Raw genomic sequence first — 13,601 nt, forward strand, 5'->3', positions numbered from 1 at the left:
AATAATTATCCTACCTTAAGATGCCTAGTTAGCATAAAAACATAATGTAGAAAGTTACGAGATATAACATACAGTAATACGAAAAGCAAAAATATTTATAGTAACAAACATTATGAATTTACTCAAAAGCGATTAATTTTTGTCACATCAAAAGATGTCTTCAAAAATCAAGAAAATAATTTACAGTTTATTGATGAAGTTAGTCGACTGCCTGGCTATTTGGCATTCATTCTGGTGGATACTTTCTTGATTATGTCTGATAACTGGAAATCGTTACATATTCCACCGATTGCCTTAAAAATCTCCGAAATTGAACTTTGATTAACAAAAACACCATCGAACCATTGAACCATTGAACTTTGATTAACAAAAACCAAAAAGGTTGCACTTACCTTTCAGAACTTTGTCATACGCTTTTCTCGAATATTTCAACATAATAGAGACATCAGGATTTTACACTTCTCGAACAAACTCTTTAGTTCACTTATCATCTGTCGCTGATGAAACATTTTATTCATTAGATGTTGAGAAATAGCATATTCCGCTTTTAAATAGTTGAGTTCATTGATTAAAACTGAAAGACTAATACCTTACATTTTGCCCAATGGCAACAGTCTTCCACGCAGGAGATAAAAATATTTTATTTCGTACAGTGTTATCACTGCTCGCTTTCTAATCGCTGAGTTTGTTAATCAAAAATTCACTAAATTCGTACAAAATATTAAATAAATTAAAAGCAAATTACGAATTCATTCTTCAGAAGTGCGTATATTCTGGTGGAGGACTATATGTGTATTCAAAATTTGGTGGCTTTAGTACCGTCATTTTTTCACGATGCGAGGAACTTACAAACAGATTCTTCATTCTTCAATAGTACAGATAAATGATTTTTAATATGTCTGAATTGAGTACGAAAGGAGTTCATTCGTTTGGACAACTTTAGAAAATTACCTCTCTTAATATTAACCATCATTTCATATTGACTCTAAATATTGCATAACTGGCATTATACTCGAAGAAACCATACTATTTACAGTAAATATGGGAGAGGTACTGATTTGAATTTAAGTTCAGAAGAACAACAGATTTGTTACGCCTTTGTACTGCTATTAAATTTCCGAAAAGTTCAACTGAGGTTACGGTCTGACAGCCTGTCAAAAATCATACGCTCAAAATAGCGTGAAAATTCAACCTGATTCTAGCACGTGTGATACGTGAGAGGCATGACGCCTATCTTGCACCTGTGCTAATTTATACACGTGCAAAAGAACAAAACCGGTTTCCTTTCGTGTTATTGTTTTTATATCAATCTCGTTCCACGTGATTTTTAGCCCTTTTCCCCTCTATGGCGTTTGTTTTTAAGGTATTATTTTTCTTTAATTCTTCAGCATAAGTTAAAAAGAATTGCTTCAAAAGATATATCGTTTGATTTAATTCAAACACAATTTCATGGAATGTTTGCAAGATTTCTGTAAATGTTTATAACAGTTTATATTTTTTTATCACTTTATAAACTTTTCTAGTAAATATTTTGCTCCGCAAAATTTCCAGTTGCTTAAACTAATAATATTCAAACTGCGTTCTGTGGAATGTTTACATGCATTCCAAAAAAATTTATATAAGTGCAAATGTGCAAAAAAATTCTCAGGTATTAAAAACAAATTGTTCGAAATGATATAACTCGACATCAGAAATGAAGTGAAATTTATGATACATACATACGACATATAGTACTGGTATACTGGGTAGGACTGAGGATATTCTGTTAGGAATTCATACAAATGGACGTTAGTTAGGCCGCTCTTCTACGGAATTAGCTATCAGCAGGGCCAAGGGCAAGCAGTTGCATCATTTTCACACATATTAAGTTGTTTGCCACAACATTTGATGGACGTTTACGTAGGATTTGATGGACGACATTTTACGTAGGATGAACAAAATGTTAAGCTTCCAACTATTTTATTAAGACTACTGAATCTTTGCATCAGATGTAGAGAACACTGAGGATTTGATGGACGACATTTTACGTAGGATGAACAAAATGTTATAGCTTCCAACTATTTTATTAAGACTACTGAATCTTTACATCAGATGTAGAGAACACTGCAACTGCTTGGAACAATTGCATTGCATGTAATTGTTCCAAGCAGTTGCAGCATTTTCACACATATTAAGTTGTTTGGCACAACATTTGATGAGGCTACTGGGAATTCGGGAAATCCCTCTCCCGAAGCGCCGATGGATATAGGTACGCTTTGTCACTAAAAATGCCAGCACTCCTGCAGGTTGGCGATTGTTCACCAAATGAGAAGTCATCATAAGGTACTCTAACTTAAAAATATGACGGCACCTCAAAGAAACATGCTTCTTTAAGTTATAAACTTAACACAATAAATTGTTCCGGCTTTATAAGGGTGGGGGCACTTTTACGACAAGATATGTTTTAAAGAGCGCTCCACTTGTATGAAAATGCCGGCACCATTATGAGATTTCGCCAAGGAAAAAATTAGCATAAAAGTACGGTAGTTCGATGAAAATTGTTGTTATAAACTGAACTTTACAAGGTTACGGACACCTTTATAAAAAACTGCTTTTTAAAATGCCTGTCGCTGACGATTCACTAAATTAAAAACCTTTATATGAGTGTCCCAGTACCTTGATAAAGGCTGCATTCTTCGTGGTGTAAAATGAATTCCATAAGGGCGCCGGTCACCCCTTGTGTCTTGCTGAACATTGACGGCATCGTAATTTGTAAAAGGCGGCGGAACATTTATTCACGTCAGCAACTATTCACCTAGATCTTCTTTGGGCCCACCAGTGGCCGAGCGGTAAAGTCGCTGAACATTGGTAGTTCGGCCCGAGGTTCGACTACCGCGAAAAGGCTGGCTGCATGGGTGTTTTCGTGGTTTTTCCCATCTGTAACGTGTATACGAGCTAGTTTCCCTTAGAAAGTCCTCCACAAAGGCATCCCTCTCCTTAGGTAGATAGCCCTCGAGGCTTTGCCGTAATTAAATAACCTAACCTAACCTCACCTAGATCTTCACAGAAATGTTCCGGAATCTTGACGAAGGCGGCGTTCTTCATGATAGATATCAAACTTCATAAGGGTGCAGACACCTTTGCGTTTTAATGCCAGGATATACTTGTTTGTACATTGGTGAACAACGATCCACTTCTATAAGGTGGTGATACTTTAACGCAAGTTGGCCGGGCTAGTCAGCTCGATGGAGGAGAACTTTGCCTGACAGACCTATCTCCTGCGTAATATAGAGAAGTTTTAAGTTGCGGTCGGGCCAGGCTGTGCAGCTAGCTATCTGAGACCTCAGTACCGGTAATTAACAAACCTACCTCCACTGCCACCTAGTATACCATGACCAGAGTTACAGCCTGAGTCTCCTATATAGCTCTGCTCCCAAGAAGCTCACTGTGCCTAGTACAGTCGACAGGTGATGAAGAGCGAAGACTCCTGGTGGCTACCAAAGGTTAGCATGAATTGTCTCCATCCAGGAGTTTATAGCAAAAGAAATAATTTTGACATGGCCAGACAAGGGTTGTGCCTAGTACAGCATACTTTCTTCGCAAGGGATCCTACCGGATATTCTGCAACTGTTATTTGAACGACAAAAACTCCCAGGTTCCTCCAAAATATTTCTCCAAGGTGATTTTACGTAGGATGAACGAAATGTTATAGCTTCCAACTATTTTATTAGGACTACTGAATCTTTGCATCAGATGTCGAGAACACATTTTCCGCATGTAATTGTTCCAAGCAGTTGCAGCATTTTCACACATATTAAGTTGTTTGGCACAACATTTGATGGACGTCGGCTCTTCCGCTCAAGAATGCATCAATCTAACGGCAGTGAGCAACAATATCCTGGAACCACTTAACCAATTTCCAACACCAAAGTACTTCTTCCTTTCACATTTTTAACATTGCACTTACAAATGTTTTGATATTAATCGTGTTGTGGCCTTTTTGCATACTCGCTTGTCAGGTAAAAGACCGCTTTCTTGAAAAAATGATACGACATCGCCTCTTTATTTGGTAAACTAACGATTGTTAACCGCATATTCGTAAAAAGCAACGAATATTTTTAAAAAAATCTTAGCAAAAATAAAACAGGATGCTAATTTAAGAACACTTCGCGAGCTATCTGGATTTATTAGCGATTCAGTCTCGATGCCGTTATAATTAGGAAGTACCTATATACTTTAGAGTGGCCACTTTCACATGTTGAGGGGTATGAGTATTAATTATTTGAAATAATGAAATTATACTTGAGGCAAAAGTTTTTAAAAAAACTGAAATTTTCTTGTCTCGCATTTATTTTAAAAATTAGCTGGTCACTTTTAACGTTGCTCATCCTGCGTTTTGAGAGTCATCGGTGGCATGGCTAGAGGTGGGCGAGAGGGGTGGCACATTTTTTTCTTCTGAAACATTGTTATAGGGTTTAGTCACGTGGATAACCGAAGCATGAATAATAGTGTATAATAATGAGATTCTGAATTCCTACATGGAGTTAAATTGGGGGAAAAAAAAGCTTTTACTCTGTATAAAGACTTCAAAGAAATTACCACAAAATTTCAACAGCTACCTACACTTTTTATACATTTTTTATTCCGACGAAACTTCTGAATAAAAATCACGAATATCAATAAAATTACGATCACAATGACATCAATAAGGGCATAATTTCTCGTTAAGGGTGAAGTATTTCAGAGCTTTACGTTTCCTATTGCTAGAGAAAAAATATCTGGAAGCTTTTAGATTTTATATTACGCCAAAATAGGTTTTTTTTTTTTTTTTTTTTTTTTTTTTAAACGTTTTGCGTGTTACCTTTATTTATTAAATATAATGTTCTTTGCACTTAAACCATAAAATGGAACAACAAAATCGCAAAATATTTAAAAGAGCATATCATTAGAATTTAGATACACAGTCTCGCGCGATGGAAATAAAAATGTTCCGTACATTGCTCACTTTGAAATCGTTGAGTTTGTTAATCAAGGATTCGTTAAAGTTTTACAAAATACGAAATCGATCATAAAACAAATTCCAAATTTCTAATTTGGGCTTTCAGATGCCCATATTCGCAGCAGGATTACGTCATTCAAAATTGGATGGCTCTAGGTACCGTTGTTTTATCACAATGCAAGAAACATACATACATTTATGTAGATTCTTCATTACTTAATTTCTTCAAATATAATGCATGACTTTGACATTTGGTGGCAACAATTTAAAATGTGATGCGTCGTTTATAGTGATTCGACGCAAAATCGCAAAACGAAAACAGTAGTCCTTCAGAGACAAAGCCCCTTTGGACTAATAACTTTAAAATATTGGAATTAAAATTTTCTTTCAAATATACACATAGCTTTAAATTTATTTCCTTACATGCAATTTGCACATTTTGTTAGTTATTTGTCTGTATATCAAGAAAGGCGGCAAATTCCAGGAACGGCCCAGATGTGAAAATGAGGGAAGCGTCGGGCGGCAAAAGCTTTCGCGACGCAAATGAAAGCCATACATTACTCTAGTTACCAAAATAATATAGCGTATATTAATTACTTACTTTTTTTTCCCCTTCTTACTGATCTTGGAGACATACGGAACCGTTGGGTCTGTTGAGCGATGTATCACGTGACCTGACCGGTTCTTTCCTCTCCTGATCTTCCCGCATCTTTTCCGTTTGCAAGCAAGCTGAAAAGCAAAATAGACAACTATCAACACAAAATTGAATACTATAACCTAATAGCATTTTACAAACTCCGTGCATATACAAAGTGTTTGAAAAGTAGGACATGGGTCTTCACTTTCTTAAAGTTCCTATACATTTAACTTCAATGGAAATTAAAACCAGTTCAAAGTTTTTTTTTAACAATCTGGTGTATGACACACGAAAACAGCTTCAGCTATGCAAAGGAGTGCATGAAAATATAAACTAATAAGTTTTTACTCATGGATGACGTACATTTTATAGACCAGATATTCCCAAACGTATTTTTGCATTTGTCTCTCTTAAAGGAATGTTTTTTAATCGACTCTATAATATAACATAACCATAATATAAATAACAAGCCATAAATACAGAGGGTGTTTACACATTTTTAGAACAATTTCGATAAAGAATTTTAAAAAACAGTATGTCGTGGAATAAAAATTTCTGGCACCGGCTTATTATTTGAAAGGAGAAATATCGTCTGCCACTTTTAAAATTATTCTTCTTGTAAAATGTCGCATGCAAACACGCTGCATATTGATTGATATGTTTTTTGCGCTTTCCAGAAAAAATATTCTTATTCCATAATTTAAAAATGTTGTGCAATACACAACATTAAAATACTGTAAAATATTGTAAATCTTAGTATTAAAATTTGTAAAAGCAAAATAAGCATTATTATTTATCGGAAAGGGGGAAATCGCCAATTATTATTTCTGCATGGAAAGAAGACTTCTAACGAATGCCAAAAAAGAAGTACGTATTATTTCTAATGCTCTTTAAGTTAAATTATTGGTAACAACAGCAAATCTACATGTATCTATTTATGTTTGTATGTTTCTCGCATTGTGGAATGAATAGAGTCTTCCACCCAAACATGTGATCCTCGAGAACCGAATTTTGAGATCTCACTTCCTTGTACAAAGTAAAGGAAGCATTGTAATTGCGAAACATTTCGAGTACCGTATAAGGTATTTCTCCCGCATTCCTAGCGTGCCTTCGTGGTGTAGTGGTTCTGCACACTGGGCCGGTATTCCAGATGTCCGCGAAGGCGTTGTTAATCTTTCAACTTGCCTGCTTCCAAAAAAAAACCTAATGTCTCTACAGTGGCGCCCGAACTGGGTGTTGGATGAGCATTCTCCACACCCAGGATTTGGCGATTGGGTCCCCTAAAAACCCTAGTCGCCCTTTAAAAGGGGGAGTACGTAAGGTATTTCTCCCGTCATGGATTGTGAAATGGATTCAGAAGAGATTTTTTCGTTACGTCTGTACGTACGTATCTTGCATAGCTCAAAAACCATCTCCCCTTTTTTGTTGCAATCAACTGCACCAAAGGTACATATATATATATATATACCCACTCTATTACCCAACTCGGTGAGCTAAGTTTTTTTATTCTCAGATGTTGATAAATTGTACATTTTTTGCTTTTAATGTGACTGAATTATATTGTTGTTATGTTACGGTTTTTTATACCTTTAGTTAATCTGCATGCAATAGTTGAAGAATTATCAACAATTTTTAAAATTTGTTTAAGTTCCCAACGCCACTGCCATTTGTTTACATTTAAAACTTAGGAGCATAGTGAGTTAAATCACTTTCTGCACCAACTTCAGTGTCTTTTTGCAGAGTGGAGCTAAAAGTTTTGTGCTCCAAAAAATCTGCTTTTCTGCCTGATTTTAATCAATTTAAAGCTTAATTTTAATTGTAAAAGAATTTTGTTAACAGTTCTATTTGCTTTTTCAGGTTTTTCTGTATTTTACAATTTTTAATGAAGATGTTTTGAGTATCTACTCGTATGTATTTTTTCCCTTGCCACGAAGTGAGAATTGTATTGATTGAATGAAAAATATATCTCTAATGAAATCCGAGGAAATAAGTTTAAGCGAAATGCAGCAAAAAATGTGCATCATTTAATAGGCCAAACAAGGAAGTCATGTGGTGTCCATAATCACACTTTTTTTAAAAATTAATTTCATAATTTGTAAGAAGTTAAGGGAGCAGTGGTAACGCTGTTCGAAATAAATAACTTTAATGGCGTGCCGTACTGTTGCCATTCGGCAAAATATAGCATAGTTATCTTTCAATTTTAATCAACAAACACAGCTATTTAAATGCAATGTTTTGACACTGCCTGAAAAAAAAAATACTCTTTATGTTCCCTGCGTCAGCGTGTTGCTATTCATTTAAGCGAAAGACATATATAACTTTCATTAATCCCTCTGTTACTGAGTAACAAAGCGATTTTAAGCAATAAACGCAGTTCTTAAGAATATCTTTTTCAACTCTTTTAATCTGATTGATTTAAATAAAAATGCATTCATATCACGAGATGTCTAATTAGAAATATTAAATCTTATGAAATGAGACAGGCTGGACTCACTAAAATCATTATACACTTTTTCTTTTTTTATAATTGCTATTACAGGCATATAGCCACGCAAGTTGCTGTTACTACTACTAACAATAATAATAATATGCTGGAAATGGCTCAGTGAGCAAAATAAAATAAAAATCTTTTCCAATTTATGACGTCTGCCAACAGCGGGAACTTAGACCTTCGACAGGAGGGAATAGCCGGAGAAAGGAACTCTTATTCGCAACCTCCTTGTTTATGGTCCATAAAAATCGTTTCCCCAGACGATACAGAGGGGGCAGCAAAGGGGAGTGGGAAGGGTGAGTCGTAAAAAATGACATTACACGAGCTCGATGGGATTGTGCTTCGGAAAATCAGATCTGGTATTGCTCGCCAGTCGTCTACGAAGGGAGTTTCCATGCAGACGATCCTCTCTCAGCAGGTGATTTTTATCGTCTGCACAGAATTAGGTGAATGCTCAAGACACGAACGAATCAGCAGACCCCAAATTTGCTCCTCACGTTCTGTACGTGCATTCAAACGTTTCACATAAGCTTACAAGTAATTCTTGAATTCTTATTTTTCGTAGATTTTCTTTATTTAGAGGGAGAGAGAGTTCACTCAGAGTTTGGATTCGAGTTACAGACATCCTCTACTCTGACGCAGTGTACTATAGTTATATTTCGAAGTCTTTTAATTTCTAGAAAATAAATTGATAATAATATTAGTATATATATATGTGTGTGTGCGTAATGATCTAGGAATGCCGCACACTTGAGATATTGAAGCATGAAGCAGTAATTGCAGACGTAACAGATTTAATAAGAAACAATCGTCGGATATTTAAATAATATTCCTTTTATTTTAGTTAAACATTTTGCGGCCACAAAAAACTTGGCATACTAACCGCGGCTGCTCCAGATCATAAGATTTACGTTTTTGGACATTTTGATGATAAGAAGAGAAGCAGCAAGAAGCATTCTAGTTACGCCAAGAAACAGGTCCAAGTGCGATGTGTTCAAGACGAAATCTTAATTCAGAATGAGTTGAGTTTTGGTTTCAATACCATTTGATTGGCTAATAAAATAAAGCTCTGAAACTATTACTGGCCGAACTATTACTGACACAAATTGGAACAAAAAGAGAAATACCCAAATTAACGTTGAAGAATAAAAGGGATTATTACTAATATAAGTTATAATTTTGATTAGCGTATTTTTTTATTTTACGCAATATATAAATAAATATGTGAATCAAAATTGTAACTTACATTAGCAATAATCTCTTAATTCCTCATTTTAATTTGAGTATATCCCCTATCTATTCTATAACCTTAAAGCTTTATTAATTATCCATTTAAATAGTACTGAAACCGAAACTCACTCATTCTGAATTAGAATTTCATCCCGAACACTTCGCTCCTGCTTTTCGGGCTAGCTAGACTGCTACTGCGCTGCTCTCTTCTTACCGCACAGATATTTAAAATGTAAATGTTACTGAACACGCACGATTAGTGTGCCAAGGTATTAGTAGCCACAAAATGTTTACAACAATATGCTTGCTACAACAAAAGAAATATTAGTTAAATTCGGCCCGTCTGCAAATCTCTGTTTTTTTAAGCACCATCCATTTTTTTATGCATCCATACCACAAACACGTCCAAAATATGCTAACGAGTCATCATTCTAGCTATGCAATGCACCAGCTCCTATAGGACTTCTGCGGCAAAGTGTATATAAAATATTATAGAATTTAAGACATTTCTTTTAAATAAGACATTTCTTTTAAATAAGCTGAGTTTGCTGATTAAAATTCGTATCTAAATATCTTTCAGTTAGTCAAACGACAGCAATCTAGCGCGCTGGAGATAAAAATGTTTTATTTCGAATAATGCTTGCTTTTAAATCGCTTTGTTAATTACAAATTTATTAAATCTATATACAATAAAAAAAATCTGAAAGGTTTCAGATTTTAAATTACGTCCAAAGGAGCTTTTTTTTTTTTAAAAAAAAAAAAAAACATTTTGTGGGTTACCTTTATTTATTAAATATCATGTTCTTCGCACTTAAATAAAATTCAATTCAAGAGGAATATCCCAAAATAACTTTAAAATGAGCATATCTTTAGAATTTCCGATATACAGTCTCGCGCGCTGAAGATAAAAATGCTTTTTTTTTTTTTTTTTTTTTTTTTTCCCTTCCTTCCTGTACAGCGTTGTCATTGCTCGCTTTGAAATCCTTGAGTTTGTTAATCAAAAATTCGTTAAAAGGAAATCGATAATAAATCAAATTCCAAATTTCAAATCCCATATTCGCAGGAGGATTACGCTATGCAAAACTGGACCGCTGTTTTATCACAACGCGAGAAACATACATACATTTACGCAGATTTTTCATTGTTTAATTTCTTTAAATATAATAGAGGGCGATAATATTTGATGGCAACAATTTGAAAAGTGAAACAACGCTTGAATGAATCAACGCAAAATGCCAAAACGAAATTATTAGTCCTTCTGAGCAAATTGCCCCTTTGGACTAATAAATAATTCAAAATTCTGGCTTCGAAGTGCACGCGTTGGGGTGAAGAAATATACTGTTCAAAGTTGGGCGGTTTTAGATGCTGTTTACTGTGCACATTGCGAAGAACCTACGTACTTTATTATTTAATAACAAGTGATCTGAAAAAAAAAATTGTCCCTTACCAAGTGGCAACATATTTGAAAGGTGACAGGAACAAAAAAGTAAGGTTTGAGACTAATAGCACCTCTAGTGCTTTAAAAAAAAAAAAAAAAAAAAAAAAAAAAAACATATGTTCAAGAAAATTTTTTTCGGATACAAAATATTTACTGGGATGCCCATCTCCTTTCAATTCACATAGAATACACATTATACAAAAATTGATTATTTTTTCATTATATATTAAAAATAGTAAACATTTTTATTTTCCTCTGTAAGCTGCAAATTTAAAGCACCTTTCAAAGCCAAGCTATAATGAGATATCACACATCAGATTGCAATTCTTTTGCTATTTTAACGTTTTTAATGTAATTATACCTTTATTTCAAAAATCACACATAAAGTATTAACGATTAAGAACACAGCTGCATGTGGATGTGTACTAGCATAGCGTTAAAAAAAAAGAAAAAAAGAAAAAAAAAAGAAAAGAAAAGAAAAGAAAAAGAAGCAAGCTATAATTTTTTTTACAGATGGCAAAGATCTATGGGTCTTTTACACAGATGAAAGTTATAGTAGATTTCTTTCTATTCTTCCTGCAATACAGTTAAAGACTGGTTGTAATTGTCGCAAGGTTTTGTGGGAAGACATGGGCAATAACAACGCAGAGAAGAGACATAAATTCTAACAAATATAATTTCGGATAAGGACACGGATCATTGGCAAAATCCTTCCAGAAGCACCAACAATGGCAGATCGGTTTTGCGATCCATATGTTTATGGATCGTAAAACTCATTCTCTTCTCATGAAGTGAAAAAATATACGAGGTGACGTGAAAAGGGGGCTCCAACTCCGAAGATTCGACCTTTGTCCAGGAGATTCCCAGGACGACGAAGAAAGGAAAGGGTCTCCCTTTTTGCCAAACGATGTCGACCTCGAAAAGAAATGGGCAAAGGAAAAGAAAAGGTATGTGTCCGTTTCGGTTGCAGTTAAAGGCAAAAGTAAGTTGATGGTCAGCCACTAATCTTCACTTGGGTGTTATCTCAACGGTACGGTGATATTCGAAGCTGTTTTTCAGAAAAGTCTAACATGACCGACACACGATTTTTCAATTTTGCAATCAACATAGACTCAGTTTCCAATTAACCAAATTAATTTTGCAATTATCAATTTTGCCATCAATATACGCTCAACTCCCGATTAACCAACCAGGTTAATTTTACAACTTTGAATTTTGAATCAACATACACTCAACTCCCAATTAAACGGAGTGATTTGCGATTTTCAATTTTGCAGTCAAGATACGCTCAACTTCCGAGTAACCGGGTAATTCTGTCATCGATATGTACTCAATTCCCAATCAAACAGAGTAATTTTTGCAATCAACATACACTCAACTCAAGATTAACAAGGGTTATTTTGCCAATCTTAATTTTGCAATCAACATGCCTTCAATTTCCAGTTAACCATAGTAATCTTACATTTCTTCAAGTTTGTAACCAATATACGTTCAACTCCCGATGAATCTGGTTAATTTTGCAATTTTTAATTTTGAATTAACATATACACTCAACACCCGATTAACCGGAGTAATTCTGCAATTTTCAGTTTTGCAGTCAACATAGACTCAATTGCCAAATGACCGAGGCAATTTTTGTAATCTACTCACAGGCAACTTCTGCGAACACAGAAGTTAATTCAAGATTATTGGAGAAGTTAAACAACAAGAGTCAGCGTAATGTTTGTAAATTTTTGTACGCCTAGTTTCGATGCTTTAAATACAGACTATCTTCTCGAGACGCCTAAGTGTAAATGAACGGGATAGAATACGGTGATTTCAATAATATCGGACACGCACACTGTACATGTTTTAAAATTAAGAGAATCTCTGTCATTCTACTTGTGGTGATCATAGACTGCAACTTACATCAACAGCGACATAAAGTAAAATGTCTCCACATCTCTCCAAGCAAGAGCCAAAGTAAATATGGCGTCCTTCCATGAGAACTGTTTCTGACAGTCATGCTTCCCTTCAAATTCACACATCGACGCATAAAAAAGGACACGTAGATCATATTTACGAGTATATACTGGATAATTCATTGGTTGGATTAGGCGTGTCACGTGTGGCGGCAGACACATAACGCAAATGTTTATCACATTCAAATATTCACAACGTTAGTCCCTGGCATAATTTTTTGGGAGGAGGGGGTTAATGGCACATGCGCACAAGGAACATTCATTGTTGAATAGGTAATAGTAATGTCTACAGTTTCGCACAAAACCACATCATTTTGATTATCTTTCGAGAATTTGGAACAATATTAATTTGCTTTAGAAAATTTTAAGTTACTGAATTTTTAACATTTTTATCAAACGTATGTGTTAACCTGTAAAGAATGAAAAACACCTTAAGGAGTCAGGTATCTTTAAAACAGGGGTTCCCAACGGGGTCGATATTGACCCACTGGTGGTTCTAAAGGGCGGTCGACAGCCGAATATGAACAAGCAGCTGATCAGCGTATTCAAGAACCCATTGATTACAAAACTAATTATTAAAATTGATAATTAATTGTTTACTGACTTAAAATATATATAACGGGAAAAATACACAAAAATTATTTAATATATTTCAAAAATAAATTTTATTTTAAATATGTAATTATTTTATGCAACTGGTACAATATTAAAAAATAAAACAACACAAAATAAAAGCACAAGAAAACGCAATAAAAAAAATTCTGATAAGGACACGTGATTTCCTGGGGAATACTCCCAACTGCGCAAATCAAAATTTCTTCCCCCCTCCTCCCGTCTGGGTATACTGTACCTTATTAAATTATGCA

General features: G+C 34.7%; 1 protein-coding gene across 2 annotated transcripts in view; it reads right to left on the reverse strand.

Moving 5' to 3' along the window:
• LOC146995791 (uncharacterized) overlaps positions 1–13,601 on the reverse strand; it is a 101,932-nt gene that overhangs the window by 22,988 nt on the left and 65,343 nt on the right. For both annotated transcript variants that reach the window (XR_015042545.1, XM_085821742.1), the window contains exon 2: positions 5,580–5,707. Coding sequence is in view for 1 of the 2 variants with exons in the window: in XM_085821742.1 (XP_085677868.1) it covers positions 5,595–5,707 (113 nt within the window). In the remaining variant the exon portion in view is untranslated. The remainder of the gene's footprint in view (positions 1–5,579; positions 5,708–13,601) is intronic.

Source organism: Stegodyphus dumicola, chromosome 8, assembly GCF_044657685.1.
Source record: "Stegodyphus dumicola isolate Sdum_Otavi_A_Nest chromosome 8, ASM4465768v1".
Classification (NCBI taxonomy): domain Eukaryota; kingdom Metazoa; phylum Arthropoda; class Arachnida; order Araneae; family Eresidae; genus Stegodyphus; species Stegodyphus dumicola.